At 39.7% G+C, this 23,036-nt stretch overlaps 1 protein-coding gene and 1 pseudogene across 1 annotated transcript in view; both read left to right on the plus strand.

Moving 5' to 3' along the window:
- The first annotated feature begins 231 nt into the window (after nucleotides 1–231).
- Nucleotides 232–23,036, plus strand: part of B4GALT6 (beta-1,4-galactosyltransferase 6) — a 65,229-nt gene continuing 42,424 nt past the window's right edge. The window contains exons 1-2 of the mRNA XM_033178057.1: nucleotides 232–642; nucleotides 19,127–19,243. Of these exons, the coding sequence (XP_033033948.1) occupies nucleotides 528–642; nucleotides 19,127–19,243 (232 nt within the window). The 5' untranslated portion in view covers nucleotides 232–527. The remainder of the gene's footprint in view (nucleotides 643–19,126; nucleotides 19,244–23,036) is intronic.
- Nucleotides 16,416–16,508, plus strand: LOC117064324 (annotated as a pseudogene).

Consider the following 23,036-nt stretch of genomic DNA (forward strand, 5'->3'; position numbering starts at 1 on the left):
AAGGCGGAGCAGGAGGCGGCGCAGGCCTGCCGAGCAGACGCGGGTGGCGCGGACCTTGAGCGCGGAGCTTCGCGGCGGGACTCCGCCGGGCGCGGGTAGCGGTGCCGGGCGTGCTGCAGTTCGCTGCCCCTCTCCGCAGGGGCGCCGCCGCGCGCAGCCTGCGCCTCTCCCCACCTGCAGCTCCTCCTCCCGCCGCTGCCAGGCGGAGAGAACGCGCCTCCTTGCCCTTCCCCGGCCTCCTTGGGTCCTGCCGTCCCCAGGCCCCCAGCTCCCGTCCCCTCTCCCTCCTCCACCTCTTCCCCCTCGGCCTCCGCGCCTCTCCTCCCCCGACTCTCTGACCCCCCATTCATTCCGTCCGTTCCCTCCCATTTCCTCCTTTCTGCTTGGGCCCTCTCCCCAGAGCCTCCCCGCGCGGACCCCGCTGCAGTCTCGGGGTTCTTAACACATTTATGGAAGTTTAGGGCCTGGACAGTGGCCCCGAATCCGGCCTGAGAGCGCAGCCTGGGCTGCTGGCCGGGAAGAGGAAGATGTCTGTGCTCAGGCGGATGATGCGGGTTTCCAATCGCTCCCTCCTCGCCTTCATCTTCTTCTTCTCCCTCTCTTCGTCCTGTCTGTACTTCATCTATGTGGCCCCGGGCATCGGTAAGCACCGAGACACACCCTCGCTTCCCCTGGTCACACCACAGACAGCGCAGGCTGTTAAGGATGTTACTTCTGGGATTTGGAAGCTGTTTAAACAGGGGCCCGCAGGAAAGCGTTTTAAATATTGTTTCAGAAGTGTCAAACTGCTGCGGGGCACGGCTTTGGTATGTGAGTTTTGTTAATTCATGCATTTTGTTGATGCGTGTTTGTTAATAAAGTAAAAGACTGCATTAAATAGACATAGCAAAATTAGTGTGATGGCCCGGGATGCCCTGGTCGCTTTCTTGAGTGTTCATGACAGCTTTATCCATTTAATGTTAAGTCTTTAAGCCTAAACTCAGTGCTTAATCATGGTTTTATTCAAACACTCTCGGGTATAAGAACTGGTTGTAAAAATATGGAGGAGCCAACAGCAGGGAATGTGATTGAGTCCAACGATGTGTGTATTCTAGGGTCCTAGGTCGCTTTTTAGAAAGGGGTCAGTGGACATTTGTGCCATACTTGGGGAATTTTAAGGCGATGAGTTGTCTGTAAAAACAATGCTCCTTTATTTTAGTCTGCTTGGGTCTGATTTTCAAGGGTAGGTTGCCTTTGCTACCTGTTAGGATGACTTCTGAGAAAATAGTGATTAAAATAACCATTATCTAAGGGAACTTGTAGTTTAAAATGTTAACCTGCTTATCATTTTTTGGCCTTTGGTGCAAAATACACTTTTGTAAAACTACTTGAATTAACTGTATTACATATCCTAATTCCTTGTCCCCCTTTTGTTAAAAAGGAGCCAATGCAGCGTTAATTCTAGTGAATGAAAAATAGGAACTTCACATGCATATTAAAATAAGTCATATTTCCAAAATAAGTCATATTTCCATATTTCTGAGTTTTTCCTGGCTATTATGTATTTAATGTTCAATTACTTAGTAGCAGTGACCGTCTCCTCTCATTTCTCCTTACACACTGTGGTCGTTTGAGCCAGCGAGTTATCTAAAAATAAAATGCCCCTTACAGAGTGAAAACACCTGCAGAATTTTGAGATGGAATGATCAGGGTATTGTCTTGAGTGTAGTAGATTATTGTAATGAATTGCAGCCGGGAAGGAAGATGGAAACCTCACCCAGACTGCTTCATTTCTTAAAATTACTATGAGACTTTTCCTTTAATACATTTTTGGATTCAGTGAGATGTATAAAACTCAGATGATGATGTTTGAGAAGAAATGGATTGTGAAACGATGTATCCCAAAAGATAAGTTTTAGGGTAAAGTTTGAAGAATATTTTAACATTATTGCAGTTTTCCTTTAGGCCAGAAAAAAAAAACCTCACAAAAACCTACCCCTTGAAGCCTATGGTACAAATGACAGTGGTAACTTAGTGGCTTTGATAGTATCTAGATATTCAACAAGGGCTTGCTTTATTTTTTGCCCTTTTGGAGTCTTATAAATTAACTCTTCATTCTATAGCAATTTTTACTTTCTCATGTAACTCTTCAAAAGTTCGGACATCTTTGGGGTATGTTATTGTACTAGGGATTTAACTTTGAAAGATTTTGGAGAAAAAGTTTTTTTTCACAGTTACATAACAATTTTCCCACTTTCTTAGTATTATGAGTAACATGTTAAAGTTACATTACTCAAAAAGCTAACCAAAGGAAATCAAAATTCTAGTCATCCCTTTTTTTAAAGTTAGTGCACCAGCATATTATTTGTAGGTTCTTAATTCAATTTGTGTGAAATACTAATAAATTTTTCTTATTTGAATGTTTAATGTTTGCCATAGAACAGTCACTGATATAATGTAAAAATTTTGGCAGATGTCTTGTAGGCAATTAGATTGACATGGCTTAATCTACTCTGTTTTTGTAGGTCTTATAAATGATAATAAGTTATTAAAACCAGTTAGAAGAGTGTAAACCAAAAACTTATAAAATGCTGTGAACTTGTCAAGCTGAATCTGTTTCCAAAACCCTGAACCATTTAGCTAAAAAAAAGCCTCCTTTTTAATCTTTTGTATCTTTAAGTATTGGGAAGCAGTTTTCCAAAATTCAAAATTTTGCTTGAAAGTGTGAATTTTATAATTGGTAACAAATACCGTCAGTTTTTCTTGAAGTGTCCGGCTCACTTTGCTCATTTTCGAGAAAATGTAGGTCAGATACACAAGTTTAACCATAGTTTTTCAGTTGTTCTTTCAAGGAAAAATGATGTTCCATGAAAAATGTGGCTTGTTGAATTCATACTGCAGCAGTCAATCAATTGCACAAGTGCTTCAGATTTCTTATTTATGAGACATATCCGGAAGTAATTAGGTTCTTATAACTAGTTTTTATTCGATGTATGTAGATTTTTCTTGAAATAACAACTTCAAGAAAACAATTCGTATTTTAGCCTGAATTACATCTTGGGGCAAAATGTGTTTATGACTAAAATATGTGTTGTATGAGTACTTTTTATGTGCCCTAAGTAAATGTTTCAAATCTCCTCTGTTAAGAAATTACTATTAATCCTACCATATCAACCTGTTTGGTAGACTTTAATTCTATTTCCCTACTTCTTCTCTGTCCTGAGCCCTGTGTGTGTCATGGGCCTTCTTCCCAGGTACATCTTCTGTCATTTTAGTTCCTCCTCTTTGCCATTGTGAGCAGATACATCACAGTTGTAGACAGCATAATCTGTTTAGTTTCCAGTGTTTTCAGATGCTCCTCAGCATTTCTGGACTATTTGGGTTGTCAACTACAGTGAGTTCCGTGGAACTCAAAGCTCATTATTTTCAAGGAAACATTTTTCTTGAAGTGTCTGATGCATACAGGAAACACAGGGATTGTCGTTGTCATTGTATTATAAACCTTACTACTCAGGGAAACTGGATGGCAGACACCTGCCCCATCACCACACCATAGGACGTCCATGGACAAACTGCTCTAGTCCACCCAGTAGAGGCCAGAGCCATAAACTGTTTCTTATTCTGTGTCTACCTTTGTGCATGACTGCAAAGATGAGTGCAGTTTCTCTCCAAGGTTTTGACTTGGCTGGATTGAGAATAGAATTGCATTTAATAGGCAACCTTTATTAATATAACTTCCAATATAACATAGTCATTTTCTTGCTGTCATATCAAAGATGAGCTGACGTGTAAGTTCATTCAACAATAGGAGTGGTGCACCCAAGAGAGGCTGGACATTGTTTGAGGTATGGAAGATAGATGACTAAGACTTAGTTTCTTCCCTGAAGTACAATGGGATGAGCCCCGTAAAATGGCTGTAGTAAATCCTTGGAAGGCATGTGGTGGGGAGTGAGGGCTGGTTAAGGATTTCCAGAGGAGAAAGTGGTTGAAATGGAATGGATATGATTTATCTGGACTGAGCAAAGGGATCCTAGTCAGAGGGAACAGCATGAGCCAAGCTTCTAGAAGATGGGAGTAGCTCTATCCAGCTACTGCTTAGGGCTTGGAGTGGCACATGGGCCAGGTTATGAAAGGTCTCTAGGGCTCCAGTGCCCAGCCCTGGTGTTCAGATGCATGAGGTCTTTAAAATTCCTGGCAGAGAGAGACTGGTCTTTGTTCATACAACTTTATCAAAGCTGTCTGTGATTACAAAAACATTGATAGTGCCTGTAATCAGTGGGGCAATATAATGGGAGGAGATTACATAACTTCCCTGGGAGTGGGGATTTCACTGTCCATTTGACTCACCAGAAGCCCTGACCTTTCCTGGACACACTGATGGGCTGTTTTGCTCTCTGGGTAGAGTGAAATCTGGTGGGGCCACTTTGGTCTGACTTCTCTGGACCCTTGGAGGAATTATCTGGCTGAGTGCTTTGTTATTTGGGCCTCCCTGGGGTGTGTGCCCTGCTGGGAATGGTGGAGGTGATGACGACGGGTAGTCAAAGTGTGGGGTGTATGTGCAAGCATGTGTGTTGTGGGGGAGCTATCTTAGGTCCTTTGCTCAGAGTCCCGCTGGCATTGTGGCTGGGGTTCTTCCTGGGCTAGCACAGAAGGTAGCTAGTTACCTTGCAGCTTTGTTATAGCCCTTCAGCCTCTTGGCCTTGGCAAGTGGGCCTGGCTGTGTTCTTTGGAGCTGTTATAGTCTGCTTTGTTTCAAAGGTCTTTCAGTTTTATTCACCCAGTGCTCTGATCTGCATGACCCATTTCAGGAGTTCAGATTTGGGCCATGGTACTGGGCATGTCTTTTCTCTGGGCCTCCCTTATTGGCCACATGTCCCATGCTTTTTTGTCTTGTGAGTAGCGGGAAATGTCACAAGTTTTGAAAACGATGCAGTCTATTGGTTTAGAGTGACCTTTCTAGCATGAAGGATAGGTTATAGGGGGAAATGGACAATAGAAGATTAGAACCATTGAGGTTGGTAGTTCATCAGGGCAGAATTGAATGGATGGGAATAGTGGGTTTGAAGAAACAGGAATAGCTTTAAGATGAGGCTTGGATTCTAGCTTAGACATTCAGGTAGCTATTAGTAGGGAGTAAAGAAACGCACGTCTTCGGGGGGCTATTTTGATTGTAGAGAAAATGAGTTGGGATCCCTGTGTGATATCCAGGAAGAATTAGTAGGTAGGCAGATGGAAGTAAGGGCTTGCAGCCCAGGAGAGAGATTTAGTTGTCTTCCTCATGTAGGTGAATGGTATTTATCTATTTATCCTCCAACACACCTGAGTAATAAAACTCACTTCTGCAACTGGAAGTGACTCACTGTGTTACTTCCTCTGAAACATGGAATCACAGGGGTTAAATTGAAATACAGAGGAAGGCCAAGTATAGTCTCAGAGTGTCCGATGAGATTTGCTACCCTCCTTCTCACTCCCTAGCTTTGTTACAAGAGTCAGCGGGTCCATTTCACACTCAAGAGATGTGCTGGCTTTCTTAGAGATTGTTTGCGCAGTCAGATTGCCATTCCTGAGTAGCATATGTAACTCAGCTATATCTCTTCAGTGTAAACTAATCCAAATCTCATGGCCTTGTGGGAAATGAGGCAATATTGAATGAAAACTTGATTCATTGAAATCTGGCAATGCTAACTGCTATTTTCCACCTTAGCCTTTCTTTTACAAATACATTTGGTAGGTCTGTTAAACAATGTGGCAGAGTAAGGCAGTGATGTGTTTTTTTCTGCAGCAGTGCTTATCATTACTGCCTTTAATGTTTATTAGAGATAAAAATAGCCATGTCTGTGATTACTTTTAGAAGAGAAACTTCTAACCTAGGTTTGTAGTGTCTGTATGTAATAGGTATTCCAAATACTATTTGAATTTGCTTGGGAATAGAATGCATTTTCCTTTTGAGGCAGTGTGGTACACAGTAGTTAATTTGGTAACCCATCCTGTGGAAAGCCTGTTTCTTACAGGTTGTCCTGCAGGGCTTCTCAGGGCACTTGTCCTTCTGGGCCTCATCTCTGATGGTTCTAGCTGTGGCTTTTCCTCTCACCCTCAGAGCCCTTGCGTTTGCCCCTCTCTCCAAGGGCCCAAGGCCAGGGGAAACTTGGGCACAGAAGCATTGGTTTCTGGAGCCAGAGCTATGGGCAGAGCAGCCCCAGGAGTAAAATCCCAAAGATAGCCCACCGCCTTGTCCATATTTGGAGATCCACGTCTTCTCCGCCACACCCCGACCCCTTGCCAGTAGGGCTAGCCTTGTTTGTGAAATGAGAGAAGGAAGGACAGGCTCTGGAAGATGGCCACTTGCCTAGAGTGTCACACATCGTTGTTGGAAGAGCTGAAGTGTACACTTTAGGATTCCTGACTCATTCTACCGTGCCCTAGTTGAAGGAACTAATCATTTTTGCCCTGGAAAATGGAAGATTTTGGGGAAATACAAGCTCTTTCTTCTTCAGTTTGAAGGAATACTGTATAGACAAGTGATGAAATTTTTTGGATAGCCTAAGCAGTGAGGGTAATTACAATGAGGCAGAGTTGAGGCTTATTGAAAAGAGAGAGAAAAAAAGACCAACCTTCTAACTGACCTGCAATCAGTGAAATAAGTGGCCTTATAAGTGCTCCTTTCCTTACACATTATCAGGTGAGGGTAGATGACCGCCTCTTAAGGCTGTGATTACTCTGGAGAGGGGTGCTTTGTTTGGGAGACTGTACAGACCTCTAGGATTCCCTTAAACACTGGTGCTCAGTGCTGTGTTTATACTGTGTGCTTAGACTCTGCAGCACCCTCGCTTACCCTGCAAAAGGGCAGACCTCCTCCACCTGTCTCCCACCCACATTGTCTTTTGTGACTCCTTTTCCCTTTCAAGCCTGCCTTTCATGTTTGTCTTAGGTAGAAATGTGGAGGTGGGAGGGGAGGCTGAGGTGAGACATGTGGGAGGAGTGATTTTTCTAGAGCTTGGGTTTCCTGGGTCGCCCTTGGGAGTTCCTCAGGCCTGTGTGTTTGCAACATTCTTTTTCTAGTCCATTTTCTTGGCCGCCTTGGACCAAGCTGGCTTTTGTCACAACTGCCTGAGTCTGCGATTTGCCAGCCTAAGCAGAGCAGGTTGTCTCCACCTCTTTGCCTTTCTCTTTTCTCCTTTCCCCCTTGTCCCTCTGAATCTGTTTCGCGTTTTCTTAATTCCTGGAGGACACGGTGATTTAATATTTAAAAGGCGTTTTCATTCAAATTCTGCCTTTTATCAGGATAATAACAAAGAGAGTAATATACAAGTAATATAGTGATTCAAGTTGAAGATCGATTCAAGTGAAGATTCAGAGTAGGTTTTCTGAGGATACCCATAATGCTTTTAACATGCCTTTGGAAAATTAAGCATTTACTCCAGTTATAATGAGATATTTTTACCTTATATCTTGGGCCCACTGGAGACTTCCAGGTAGCACCCCGATTCTGTTTTTCTTGAGCATGTACATCCTGTATTGGGCCAGTTTGATTTGCTATGTTTCATGGTCAGACTGCCTGTGGACATAACTGTTTTTAGTCTTAGCAGAATTTAGCTGAGTTTGGTTTAAGATACAGCAATACCCCTCCTCAGTTGAAATAGGAGAGTTAGTGTAAAGGATGTTTATGTCAGTAATTATATTTTTGGCTGTATAGCACAGCAAAATGTTTAGGAAAATATACTTGGTAATTTCAATTCTTAATTTTTAATTTTTTTCCTCCAGAAATGTAGTATGACTTTTTGCTTGCGCCTTTGTTTTTATGTTTGATTACTTGAATTAGTGAAAATCTTTGGCTTCACCAAATTGTTGTGTTATATATTCATTGAGGATGAAACAGATACTCCTATGTCCAAATGAATTGTGGTATATTCAAAAGCTTTGTAAAAGAAGATACATTTAAGGCCGGGCACAGTGGCTCAAGCCTGTAATCCCAGCACTTTGGGAGGCCGAGACGAGCGGATCATGAGGTCAGGAGATCGAGACCATCCTGGCTAACACGGTGAAACCCTGTCTCTACTAAAAAATACAAAAAACTAGCCGGGCGAGGTGGCGGGCGCCTGTAGTTCCAGCTACTCGGGAGGCTGAGGCAGGAGAATGGCGTAAACCCGGGAGGCGGAACTTGCAGTGAGCTGAGATCCGGCCACTGCACTCCAGCTTGGGCCACAGAGTGAGACTCTGTCTCAAAAAAAAAAGAAGATACATTTAATATAAGTTAAACTGATTTGGAAGGAAGGGTCTACTGTTTTACTTGTTACAAATGTTATGTTTAGAGAATTACTACAAGAAATAGTTTTCAAATATGAATGTGCTTAAGGCTTATTTAAGGTGATATGCTTTAATAAGCTTATTTCCCAGGTCTTGAAGATTCTGATTCTGATTCATTTTTAACACATACCCAGATGATTCTGCACACTGGGAATGATATTTCTGAAAAATACCCCAAATGGTGGGGAAAAAATAGTGCTACCTACTTTTCTAAATTGATTACTTACATCATTTGATATTTCTTTTTTTTGTCATCTTTGGAGACGAGTCTCGCTCTGTTGCCCCAGGCTGGAGTGCAGTGGCTTGATCTCTGCTCACTGCAAGCTCCGCCTCCCGGGTTCATGCCATTCTCCTGCCTCAGCCTCCTGAGTAGCTGGGACTACAGGCGCCCACCACCACTCCTGGCTAAGTTTTTGTATTTTTAGTAGAGACGGAGTTTCACCATGTTAGCCAGGATGGTCTCGATCTCCTGACCTCGTGATCTGCCCACCTCGGCCTCCCAGAGTGCTGGGATTACAGGCGTGAGCCACCGCACCTGGCCGATTTGGTATTTCATAGGACTAATCTTACCTGTTGAATACCTAATAAACTTGTTTATAACATCGTGTTTTACTGGCAATAGAGATGGCTATCATGGTGAAGAATCTTTTCCTTCAGAAGAGGAATGGACAGATACATTATTTATGCCTGCCAGGATCATGTGTTCCTTTATGAGTCTGCAGTGACTAGGTGATTGGGTCCTGGGTTATCCTAAATTTGTTTAGTGTTTTTAATTGTTAGAAAGAGACATCGTAATTCACTTAAGAGCAATAAAACTTATTAAACTGTATAGCATTATAGGTTGTTCAGTGGAAGTAATTTCAAAACGTTTCCTAGCATTTGGCTAGAAAAGTCATTTTTATAATATCTTTACAGTAGTATATTTAGCTATATGAAGTTTGTTACTGTAACATGATATCTTGATTGAATACTATGGCCTGTTTTTATATATTTGAGGCAAATGTTAATATGATTTTACTGAAATCTTGTTACGTATATTGCCTTCCTGATAATTAAGTTAATTGCTCAGAAATTATGACTTCTAATTATAGTGCAATTTTCAGTTTGACTCATAGGAAGAGAAATTGGACATTATTTTCATTTGAATCAAGAGACCAAAGGTAGAGAATTAAAAGGTGCCTTGTTTACTGATTTGAAAATATGCTTTGAAAGTCTTTGAAATTCATTTCCTACCCAGTTCCCTTCCCTGATTCTTGTTTTAGGCTCATTTTCCTTTCATGAATACTAAGTTGGAATTCTGAAAGGTATTTTAATTGTGAAAACACAAGTAAATTGGAGATGATTATAAAACATATTCAAATAGTTCACATTTTACTTCATTTTGATAGACTTCTTATATATTCTACACTTACATATTCTGACATCACTAATTTTCAACAATTTTATAATGTTTCCTGGGCCTGCTTATTTATGGCTTGGTCTTTTAGTCTGTAATGTCATTAAGTGAGTTTCCTGATTAGATTTTTAAGATTTGTTTAATTGCCTGCATTCTTCCTTCCCTGATTTCCTCATTTCCTCCTGATTCCACTTTCCGCAGTGTGGTTCATAACTCTTAGGGTTCCTGTCATGCTTTAAAAAAGCTATATAGTTATTTTAAGTGAATTATACAGTGTGTTAGCAAATGACAGGGCTGATAGTTAGTTATCTTTTGTTAGATAGTGTTTTCATATCACTAGGTTCAGAGTCTACTTTTTGAATTATCAACTAGGGTTAAAGTAGGCTGAACTAATGATATGGTTGTTGCAAAAGTCCTTCTGATGTTTTAGACAGTTTGTGCCTTTGCAGGATCTTGGTTCTTTACAGAGGAAGCCAAATGGCCCCTTAATTTTTGGCATTGCTTGGTAAACGGTAGGCACTCAATAAACATGTGGATAAACATGTTTCCATCCTGAACATTTTTAGTAAGATCATTGGAAAAGTCAGTTTTTATTACAAATGTTTAACCTTGATCAGTATTCCAACACAAAGAATCTCCAGAAATAACTTAAGATTGTTAAACTGCAGAGTGGAAGTTGTAAAGACACCTGTTACAAAGATTTCTTGTCAGTTTTTATGTTTGCATCTGCAAAATCTACAAAGCTTGAGTTGTTAGCTAAGATCTGAAATAGATCTCCTGTATGTGATCATTGTATTTGTTGTTTGATAAAGTGGGGCTCGGAACACAGAATTCTTGCAGACTTTGTCAGCTCATAACTTGAAAAGTAGAGGTAAGGATATTATATGTTAGTAATAATTTGCACTGCAGATTTCCTTGAGTCCACACCTGGTTTTAAATTATTGTCACCATGGTCAGACAAATAGTACTTTGACATAAAAGTTTTTTTTTTTTTTTAAAAAAGCCTGGCACATCCTTGATGTTTGTTATTTTTTTCTTTTTAATCCAAGTAGTACCTACCTTCCTTAGTCCTAGCTGTAGTATGAATAATATTTCATGTATAGTCTGGCCTAACCTTGGGGTTTACACCATGGTTATTGAAGATAACATATTTTTCCTTTACCCACATGGATGAGTAATTCTTGGGGATTTATTGAATAAGAGGCTAGATGTGGAAAGAAGAAAATTTTTCAGCATCAGACACAGATATTTAGAAGATTATCGTAAATTGTTAGAAATTCTTAGAGATACCTGATTCACATATCTGTAGTTAATATTGAGTGGTGCATTCAGATTTTTACTTTTGTCTATGTTATCTCCTGTGTTCTGTAGATAATACGGGAAATCATTTTCTCTTCTGTAACTTTTAAGGATCCCTTCTGGCTTTCTCCTCCTCTTTGTATTAAAGGAAATCTGGTTAATCTCTCATATGTTCACTTCCCTTGTAACTTTTTACAATGAAGATTTCTTTTTCCTTATTTCTCCCTCTCCTCTGTGGCCTTGAACCAAGGTTTCTTCCAAATCCCTTCCCCTCAGAGTCACTCAGGCTTGTGCTTGAATCCTGAGTTGTTAATTCTACCTGTGTTAACTTTCTTTTGAGTTTGTTTTCTCATCTTCTAATGGACAAAGTTGTCCCTGTCGTGGGGTGGTGTGTTATTTTCCTAGGGCCACCGTAACACATTACCACATGTCGGCTTGAAACACCACGTTTATTTTCTCAGAATGATGGAGGCCAGAAGTCTGAAATTAAGGTCTTAGCAAGACAGTCCCTCTGGAGGCTCTGGAGAAAATCCTCCTTGCGATTTCCAGCTTCAGGTGCCTGGTGGCCACATCACTGCCTCTGTCTTCACATTGCCTGTGTGTGTGTGTGTGGTGTGTGTGTGTGTGAAATCTCTCTCTACCTTTCTCTTAGAAGAGTGCTTGCCATTAGATTTAGGGTCCACCTGGGTAATCCAGGATGATCTCGTCTCAAAATCCTTAGCTTAATTACATCTGGAAAGACCTCTTTCCAAGTGTCACATTCACAGGTCCTGGGAATTAGGGTGTGGGCATATCTTTTTGGGGATTTCCATTCAACAAACTCCAGGTGGTTGTAAGAATGAAAGGAAATATAATTGTGTATGTGTACTTAGGTATATTTATATGTGGACTTCAATTCAGTGCCTGACCAAACTCAGCACTTAGTAAATTCATCTACTGCTCTTCAGAAACCTGTGCCCGTCAAGCTTCTATATCCCTGGAAGATTTCAGCAGTCAGTGCTCAGTTCTGAATGTTCCTTTCCACTTTGTCCCCCACCTCCGTCCTCGTTGGTGAGCACCAGGATGTCTAGCTCTTGTCTTCTGCCCTCACTCCGCCTGGCCGTGCCCTGGGTGTCAGCATGGCTGTGGCTTGCTCTCCTTTGCACCTCTCCAGACTGCAGCCTTCTTAACCTTCCGCTTCTAGAGGTTTCTCACCTTTTTAAACAGTTATGTCTCATCCTCACAATGACTTCTTGTCCTCTCACTCTCCTTTGCTTTTTTTTTAAGCTCTCTATTCCACTTGGCCCTTCCTAACTTCCGTTACTACCCATCTCCACTCAAGGCAGATTGTCATTCCCGGGGTGTGCCCTGCTGCTGTGCACCTCAGAGCCTCTGCTTCAACTTTCCCACCGACAGAATGGTTTCCTCTCCTTCCTCTTGCTTCCTTTAGTGCCTGACATTATTCACCCTCTCTTCTAGTTTTTTCCACTCAGGCTGCAGACATGCTCAGGGCCCTCCTCTTGCAGAAAACCTTCCCTTGACCTTGCTAATCACTTGTGTGCCTTTTCTGAAACTTGCTTTCACTTTGTCAGTATGCACTGAAGTCTTTACTATTTTCCTTTTGTTTCCACTGCTTCCTGAAGCTGCTGTCTTGAAGGCTTACAGTGATCTCCTGTAGGGTTTTCACAGAGGCTAAATGGTATGATGGTCAAGGGCTAACTTGCTGGAGCCAGACTGCTGGGATTTGAATTCTGGCTCCACCACTTCCTAACAACGGTGTGACCTGTGGCAAGTCATTCAACTCCATGCTTCAATTTCTTTATCTGTAAAATGGAAATAATAATAGTACTTGCCCTCTAGAGTTGCTTGTGGGATTAAATAGGTTAGTGTATGTAAAGTATGCTTGACAAAGAGAGTATGCTGAATTTTTTTAAGCTGTTGTTTTTAAGTCCTCCTTAGCATCTGTAGCATTTGACATGGTTGACCTCACCCTCTTCTTTAGTCCATTAGCTTTTTCACTGTGTTCAAGCTGAGATTAATTCACTTTGGGATCTTTTATCTTTGTGCTGCCTATTTGTGGTCTGTCTTCACCTTTTTATCTCCCTTTTGGATAATTTTTCTTCTGGGAATTTATCATGATAGTTCCAGCTTTTACATTTATTGAATGTCTCTCCAAATGTTATTTCTAGCCCTCTTTTAGCTTCAGTCCTACATTTATAACTGCATCGCAGATTGCCTAACAAGCATCATCATCTCCCTCTCAAAATCATTTATTCACCTGACTTTTGTTAAGAGACCTGGGAACTGTGGCAGCATGTCATAGCAGCTAGGAACAGAGGTATCAGGATCACAGGGATGCTGCATTGGTGTCCTGCAAAGCCCAGGAAACAGTTCTGGATCCCTGCAGGCAGGCATGTTCTTTTTGTCTTGAATCCTTGCAGCACTGTTAGTGAGCAAAACTGGATGTGGAACGGGGCTGGGAGGCAGTTTTATAGCAGATGTGTCCCTTAATTTCCTTAAAGTGAAGAATTAGACAAGTTCATAAATCTCTTGCCTTGCAAACTCGGGATAGAATGCCTGGCCTAGAAGCTTTCATAAACTGTTGAAAATAGGTTTTATTATTTTTATTTTTTAAATTTTTTGAGATGTTGTTATCCCCTGGGAAGCAGAACTGGTAAATAAGTTAGATTTATATCTCACAATGCAGAGCCAAATAGAAAATGAATGAAATTAGAGAACAAACAGCATGGTTTTAATTAAGCAGTGGTAGGTTTCCTTGTTTGTTTTCCGAGATAAGGGTTCTTATAAATTGGAATAGAAATTTTAGACAAGGATTTTCTCTACCTAAAGACTTGCCAATATGACCTTACATTTTATTTTTTGCAATCTATCCATCGGACAAAGGGCTAATATCCAGAATCTACGAAGAACTTGAATTTACAGGAAAAAAACAACCCCATCAAAAAATGGGCAAAGGATATGAACAGACACTTCTCAAAAGAAGATATTTATGCAGGCAACAGACATGAAAAAATGCTCATCATCACTGGTCATTAGAGAAATGCAAATCAAAATCACAATGAGATACCATCTCACACTAGTTACAATGGTGATCATTAAAAAGTCAGGAAACAACAGAGGCTGGAGAGGTTGTGGAAAAATAGGAACGCTTTTACACTGTTGGTGGGACAGTAAATTAGTTCAACCATTGTGGAAGACAATGTGGTGACTCCTTGAGGATCTAGAATTGGAAATACCATGTGATCCAGCAATCCCATTATTGGGCATATACCCAAAGAATTATAAATAATACTGTGATAAAGACACATGCACACATATGTTTATTGTGACACTGTTCACAATAGCGAAGACTTGGAACCAACCCAAATGTCTATCAGTGATAGACTAGATAAAGAAAATGTGGCACATATACACCATGGAACTATGCAGTCGTAAAAAAGGATGAGTTCATGTCCTTTGCAGGGACATGGATGAAGCTGGAAACCATCATTCTCAGCAGAAAACTATCACAAGATCAGAAAACCAAACACTGCATATTCTCACTCTTAAGTGGGAGTTGAACAAGGAGAACACATGGACACAGGGACGGGAACATCACACACTGGGGCCTCTCGGGGGTGTGGGGGCTAGGGGAGGGATAACATTAGGAGAAATACCTAATGTAGGTGACGGGTTGATGGGTGCAGCAAACCACCATGGCATGTGTAAACCTATGTAACAAACCTGCACGTTCTGCACATGTACCCCAGAACTTACAATAAAAAAAAGACATTACATTTTATACTACTACTGATAAGCAAGTTTTGGGTTTGGGTTAACATAGTTTTATGTTTGGAAAGCGGACAATTGGAACCATTCTCATACTGGTTTAGTGTGTCTTGCAACCCTTTGACATAGCACTTTCTTCCTGTTAACGACCACTCTGTATTTAAACACAGCTTCATTCCCTAATGGGTTTTGATCTGTAGGGATTAAACCCATGAGGACCATTAACCTGAGGAATGTAACTCAGCTGTAAATGATTTGGAATAAATAAATAGATTTTCCATTTGGAGAAATTGATGTCTAGCTTAATTTTGGTCTTCATTTGTCTAATGAATAGTAAATGCACTGTTTTTCACCTTTGTTAGAGGTACCATAAAAAAATCATTTTTAAGGCCAGGTGCGGTGGCTCACGCCTGTAATCCCACCACTTTGAGAGGCTGAGGCGGGCGGATTGCCTGAGCTCAGGAGTTCAAGACCGGGCTGGGCAACATGGAGAAACCCTGTTTCTACAAAAAATTAAGTGGGTGTAATGGCAGGTAGCTGTAGTTCCAGCTACTTGCGACTGAGGTGGGGGGATCGCTTAAGCCCGGGAGGTGGAGGTTGCGAAGAGCTAAGGTCAAGCTACTGCACTCCAACCTGGATGACAGGGTGAGACCCTGTCTTAAAAAAAAAAAAAGAAACCATTTTTTTTAACGGTTTTGTTACCTACAAGTTAGATAATTTAAAAAGTTGTTTCCAGGAAACAATAATGCATATAATGCTCCTACTTAGCATCTCATTTCTTAGGCCAGGATCAGTCCTGGAAGTAGAACTTTTTTGCCTTAGGCTGAGTTCTAGTACTTTGTAGCAGGTTTTCTTTTCACAGTTTGGTGTAGCACAAATATAAGATGTTTATATTACTGACAACAAATTTCATATGTAACTTTAGGATTAAATAATCCAAGGTGTTGGAAACCAGGTGTCGTTAGTAATCTATGTGATGCTGCCCCAGCCACATCATTTCAGTTGAACTTTGGGTCTTCATTTAGGCCGAGTTGTTAATGTTAGCTTGTCTTTTATTGAACATTTTCCTGCATTTTTGTTGGCCATTCTTTTAGTTTTCTTTTTTCTCTTCGTGTCTTTTCTTCCAGTTTTTCATAGTTATCAAAGATGAATTTATTGTTGTAGATACTTCCATTATTAAAAATTAATGTGGTTAATTAAGAAATTAGAAAAAGTCTAAATATACAAGAATGAGATCAGGAACGAATACATTTAAAAATAGAGGAAAAGGCCGGGCGCGGTGGCTCAAGCCTGTAATCCCAGCACTTTGGGAGGCCGAGACGGGCGGATCACGAGGTCAGGAGATCGAGACCATCCTGGCTAACACGGTGAAACCCCGTCTCTACTAAAAAATACAAAAAAAACTAGCCGGGCGACATGGCGGCGCCTGTAGTCCCAGCTGCTCGGGAGGCTGAGGCAGGAGAATGGCGTAAACCCGGGAGGCGGAGCTTGCAGTGAGCTGAGACCGGCCACTGCACTCCAGCCTGGGCGGCAGAGCGAGACTCCGTCTCAAAAAAAAAAAAAAAAAAAAAAAAAAATAGAGGAAAATAGAATTGAGATAGTCAAGACAGATTATTTAAATATAAGCAATGGAATACAGAAATATGACAAGTCTTATAAAAGGGAGTGCTTGCTCTGGCAGCAAATATACAAAAATGGGAACAATACAGAGAATATTAGCATGGTCCCTGCATAAGGATGACATGTTTATTTTCAAATTTTACATAGAAAAGAAAAGGGAGAAAATAAGTAAAAATCAAAAGTAGAGATTCAAAAATTATATAAGATTATAGCTTTACCTAATTTGAATATCTCAATGAAATTGTTGAATCTCTGGGACGAAATACTCCAAATTGAATCAAGAATAAGTAGAAACTGAAATACATCTAATACAGTTTCTGGCAGAGGGCAGGCATTCAACAAATCTACAAATTGAATACATGAACAGACAGGAATTGGAACAGGTGTCTGATTACAGCTTTTTTTTTTTTTTGACAGAGAGTCTCGCTTTGTCACCCAGGCTGGAGTGCAGTGGCGCAATCCCGGCTCTGCTCACTGTAACCTCCGCGTCCTGGATTGAAGTGATTCTCCTGCCTCAGCCTCCCAAGTAGCTGGAGCTACAGGCATGTACCACCATGCCTGACTAGGTCTTTTTTTTTTTTTTTTTTTGGTATTTTTTTAGTAGAGATAGCATTTCACCATGTTGGCCAGGCTGGTCTCATACTCCTGACCTCAAGAGATCACCTGTGTTGGCCTTCCAAAATGCTGGGATTACAGGCATGAGCCACCACGCCTGGCCAGATGACATCTTCCTTTTATGAGAAGTCAGTTCAGACTTTTAAGGGCTTAATATCTGCCACACTGTATCAATTGTTTCAGAGTTCAGAAAATGACAGCAATGTGTACAGTCTATTTTATGAAACTAACATTAAGAACAAAGCATAGATGGCAAAAAACCCAAAAACCTTACTTATGAATATATATTTAAATTGTTATTAATAAGTTTTTCCCCCGTATGGTCTATTTATTTTAATTAATTTCAACTTTTATTTTAGATTCAGGGCATACATGCGCAGCTTTGCTACACGGGTATATTGCATGATGCAGAGGTTTGGAGTATGATTGATCCCTAGGTAGTGAGCATGGTACCCAATAAGTAGTTTTAAACTTCTGCCTTGCTTTGTCCCTCCCTCTTCTAGTAATCCCTCGTATCTGTTGTTATTATCTTTATGTTCATAAGTACCCAGTGTCTGGCTCCCACTTAGAAGTGAGAACATGTGGTATTTGGTTTTCTGTGCCTGTGTTAATTCGCTAGGATAATGGCCTCCAGCTGCATCCATGTTTCTGCAAAGCACATGATTTTATTCTTTTTTATGACTGTGTTCTTCATTCTTTTAAAGTCCACTTAAGTACAAAAATGTAGTCAAAATGTGCTGTATTTGTAAACTAGTATAGTAAATTCAGGTGTAAGCAAGTTAAATCTAATTACAGGACTACTCTCTAGAAAGCCTATAGACATGCTCTCAAAAACGGTATCTGTAAAGCTTATGTGAAACCTGGATTTCTGTTTCTCTCTTTTTTCTGGAGGTGAAAGAAAAGTTTCATTTTACTCTGCTTTTCTAGTAGTTTTATTTATGCTCTGCTCGTATGTACTTTGAGCAAGTTCACATTTACATAAAAAGTGGGAAAGACGGTAGTAAACATTAAATTTCTCTCATCCCTCTATTCGGTCTTGAGAAACTAGAGCAGGACTCAGAAAATTAATCAGCATTCTTAATTTTTTTCATTCAGCATTCATCTTTTGAGAGTGTCATTACTGTATTCAGAGACAGCTTATGTTAAAATTGAGTCATTAACTGAGACTTGCAGTTTCTTGGTTTTTGCCATGATAGTGAGCCTCTGCCTCTCATCTGAATGGAGTTTATGATTTTTAGCTTTGTGTTTAGAGACTTTAAAGAAGAATGCACCATTTGCACGAGTGCCTTGTGGAAACGAGGAAACTGAGATCCAAGGAGCTGTACAAAGTTATGCACAGCACTAACAGAATTGGGACCAGGAAAGGAGTTTCTCACTTAGTCCTGTGCCTCTGGGGAGTCTGGACATCTCAAAAGTTAGAGATTTTTGTGATGAAGCTTTATCAATTTACCAGTTTCTCCCAGCAGAAGAAATTTGGAGCCTATTTTTGAAGCACTTATTGTGAAGAATTAAATTGACCCGCTTTAAAAATACACATTGATTTTGATTTTACTTGCTTTTACCCTGCTGGTAGATAGATTTGTGATTGAAAGGGAGTGTAAAAGTTTAATTAACTCTTAGAAGTGACCCAGAGAGACACTTATCCTAGATCACCCCTCCCTACAAACACGTCAAGAATTTTCAGGACCGTTGCAAGATCTTTATTCATACATTATGGGATTTATAAGGAATCCTAGCTTTTGTGAAGTTTTTGGTAGGAGGAAATTAATATTATAATTAGAGAAACTGAATTATAACCAAGATTGAGTACTTGTAATAAAATGCCTTTTTGAAATTTCTAAGTCTATTTTATAGTAGAAAATCACTTATGGATGTGGGAGTTCATTATGATATTTTAGTTCAGTTAGTTTCATTTTATTTGATAGGTGGATATTTCAACTTTTTTTGTTTTTATTGTTTTTAAAAAATCAGTTTGTTTTGGTCAGTTTTTATAGTAGGCAATATTTTGTATTTCTCTTTTCCCTTTGGACGTGCTGATTGAGTCAGTTTATGTTTATTGGGCACTTCACCAATTCTGAATATTATTTTATTAAATAATAAAAGCTTACTGAGTTATGACATTTTTTCTCTATTTTTCTTTTATAGCCAACACATACCTCTTTATGGTACAAGCTCGAGGTATAATGTTGAGAGAAAATGTGAAAACAATAGGTCATATGATCAGGCTGTACACAAATAAAAACAGTACGCTCAACGGTACAGGTAAGACTACCTCCTGCTTAACCCCTTGTAGTCACAAAGCAGTAAATCAAATCTTCTACAGTCTGTTTTGCCTTCAGGTAACTTCCTGTTAAAGATGAAGGTATCTTCCCCTAAGCATCCTGGCAGATTATTTTACTGTGCAAATCAAGACTGTTACCTATTTTAGGACATATGAAGGTGTGGTCACAAAAGTGATGAGATTTTGTACAAACACTTAAGTTAATTCTTGCAAACAAAATATAGAAAGCAGCTTCTACTTTTTCAATTCACATATTGTATTAAAGAGAAATTAACCAGAGAATAATTTATTCATCTTAGTAAGCCATACTACCATCTCTCTTTATGTTCATTCTAGTTCCTAAGTTGTTCTCCCAACTAGGTCTAGAAAATAGTTGTTTTTAATTATAGAAGATTGTTAGTAGTTTTATGGCCTTTTTAAGGAGCTAAAGGAGAAATTTTATAAAATTGGAAATTGGTAACTACTCTTGTCTTTTTATTTTATTTATTTATTTTTTTGAGACGGAGTCTCACACTGTCGCCCAGGCTGGAGTGCGGTGGCGCAATCTCGACTCACTGCAAGCTCTGCCTCCCGGGTTCACACCATTCTCCTGCCTCAGCCTCCCGAGTAGCTGGGATTACAGGCACCTGCCACCATGTCTGGCTAATTTTTTTCATTTTTGATAGAGATGGGGTTTCACTGTGTTAGCCAAGATGGTCTCGATCTCCTGACCTCGTGATCTGTCCACTTCAGCCTCCTAAAGTGCTGGGATTACAGGTGTGAGCCACCGTGCCCGGCCTACGCTTGTCTTTAAAATGTCACCTGGAAGTAGAAGCTGCATTAGAATCCCAGGAGGTTAAAATCTAATAGGCCGAACCAGTGATATAATGATGGTAGAATTGATGTAAATAGATCTCACTATTGTGGAAGAATGTTAATGCTCTTTTATGGCAGCGTTGCCACAGTGTCTCCCAAAGTTATTAGGTGTTACTTTAAAGGATTCAGTGGGGTTGTCAGTTGTTGCACCCTTTATGGTCTTCATTTTGAAGAGTTAAAAATAAAGATTTAATTTGTGTTAGTAATTCTTCCTTATGTCACTGTAAACCTACACATTGTACTAAGAGAAAGTCTGTCTTCCAGCTGTAGGTGTTCTTTCTTAAATGTATGTCAAGGTGGGTGATAGTTTTAGACCCTTCTAAAAATTCAAGATTGTGACATATTGATCTCAATTTAATATCACATGTGCTTTTATAAAATCCAGTTTAGTCATTTGCCTAATATGTTTATGATGTCACAAATCAAAATACTCGTTTTAATTTTTTAACCTTGAAGGATTTTTTTTTTAGAAGGACTGTCTCAACATAGTTGATGTTTTAATACTACAGTAAAAGTCTCATTAACTGTTCTTTAGCATGAATGAGTCTTCTGAATAGTAGGTCAGTTTTAGAAATTGAAACATTTTAAAAGCTTCTGTAGGATTTGTGCTGGTTGAATAAGTTGATTGTAAAAATGTTCACTGAAAGTTTGTTCACCTGAAAGGAAATAGACATCTTTAAGTTGGTATATTTGTGGGAATGCTAAAAATGTGTGCATATCAGGTTGTTTTCCCTGGGGTATGAATAAGGTATATGTGTGGATGTTGAGCATGATTAGGAGGAATGATTACATGGACAAGACAATCTTTCCCCATAGTACCCTGCAACTGAAAAAAAAAACTTTGAAAACTTTTCATAGAGTTCCTTTACTGATGGTAAAACTGTTCTCAGGAAACAGTCATTGTATACATTAGGGATTATGTTTGGATGTAACAGAGACCTGTCTGTGTTGGTTTAAACACATGAGGCTTTCTGTTCTTATGTGAAAGAACTCTGCAAGTTGGATATCTGTGGCTGGTTGTAGAGTCTCCTTAAAGTAAGTCATCACACTTCATTTTCTGCTATCTGTCATGTAGCTCCATGGTTAACTCATAGTCTAAGATGGCTACTTGGGTGCCATCTTGGTGTTTGAACTTGGGTCAGTAGGAAGGAGGAAAGGGAGAACAAAGAAGAACAAATAAGGTACCCCTTTTTCTGGAGCCTTCCCAGAGGTCCCATACAGTATTTTTTCATACATTTAATTGGCTAGAACTTAATTGCCTGGCCACATGCGATAACACTGGGAAATATAGTCTTTGACCAGAGTGTGCTGGAACTCTAGTGAAACTGGCATTCTATTACCTAAGGGGAAAGGGAAAAATGGAGTTTGAGTCAGCAGTGAGGCTCTGCCATGTTCATTTAACCAACATTTACTGAATATAGTTAGTATATTTAACCAGATATTGGAAACACAGTATTAAGAAAAACAGTCTCCTTTAATATGAGGATCTCTAGGCCTCTGGGAGAGATGGAAACATAAATAATTATTTATAACGCAACTGGTTATTTCTGCATAGACTTCTATAGATATAATATCCAGAAAAGAAGATAATGGCTTATAAGGTATACAGAAAGCTAACTGAGCTTTAGAGGAGAATTGATTAATATACAGTGGCTCATTTACAGTTTAACGCTAAATAGTAAATAGATTGTGATGGTTATAAGCACATTTGATTTCCAAAAGGGGTTTTTAATCCTGTACCTGCCTTTCTGTGGCATCAAAATATAAATGTATACTATTTTTGTAAAGAAATTATATACTCTCATAATCAGATGGTGCCGTGTAGCCCACAGAGCCAGTCAAATTATGAAAACAAGATGTATTCAGTGAATTCATCTGATTACTGAAGAAGATAAGGGCCATGCAATGTTAGAGTGGATAGGTTTGTTGGAAATAACCCAGCATGCCTCCTCATTTGATGGATATATGAATTGAGGCCTCCAGACACTGCCAGACTGACAAGACAAGTTAGTGGGAAACAGACTAGAACTCTCATGGGTTTCTAACACCTGTTTTAAGCTGCTGTTTAGCAGGAAAATAAAGCCATTAAAAGGTGTTCTTGGGTCCTGTTCTCCTTTTCCTTTAGGTGATAAGGTCCAGTGAGAATTAATAGGGGATCCATCTGGCAGTTTTCATTCTTTGTTTCCCTTTTCTTTGGTTGTATTTCTGGAAGGGAGGAAGAAAGCAGGGGGCCCAGAGCTCATCTTATTTTTATCCATTCATTAAATGAAATAATGTCTATCTTTTATAGTAGTTGTGGTGGATCCCAAATGCATCTGTCATGCATAACCTTTTAAAATGGTTCCTGACTTTGAAAGCAGTGGTTATACATGATGGACATTGTTCACCTAACCACTTTTGTAGGAATAATGATTCTGTGGGTTTATTACAGTGCAATCTCTAGAAGCTTAAATCATTTGGCTGTATTATTATTTGTGAGGTGTTTATTTACGGTATGTTGCTACTGTGTTGTAGGTACTTTTATTAGGTGCTAGAAATCAAAGAATTTGATTTTAATTAAAAGAGATATTTAGAATAATAGATGGGTTGGTAGATAGACTATATACACATAATACATTGAGAAGACACAAATACCACTGAACAGAGTACTCCAGGAGTGTGGAGGTGTCTCTCTAAGTCTGGCAGTGAGTTGAGCTCCTTACGATGTGGCCAAGAATAGCACATGTTTAGTTCTAAAACTTTGTATTCAGTGAAGTGAATATAATGATATTGCGTAACTTGAAGGCACTTAAATGTGGTTCTTTAAAAACTAATAAAAGTGATAGAATGTTTACTTTGTGATTCAGTCATTCTAGCACTAAAATAAAAAGTAGAACAATTCTTTCTGGCCCTCCTGTTGCCATTTGACTTCCCAGAAGG

The sequence above is a fragment of the Trachypithecus francoisi genome, unplaced genomic scaffold (genome assembly GCF_009764315.1).
Source record: "Trachypithecus francoisi isolate TF-2019V2 unplaced genomic scaffold, Tfra_2.0 Lachesis_group19, whole genome shotgun sequence".
Classification (NCBI taxonomy): domain Eukaryota; kingdom Metazoa; phylum Chordata; class Mammalia; order Primates; family Cercopithecidae; genus Trachypithecus; species Trachypithecus francoisi.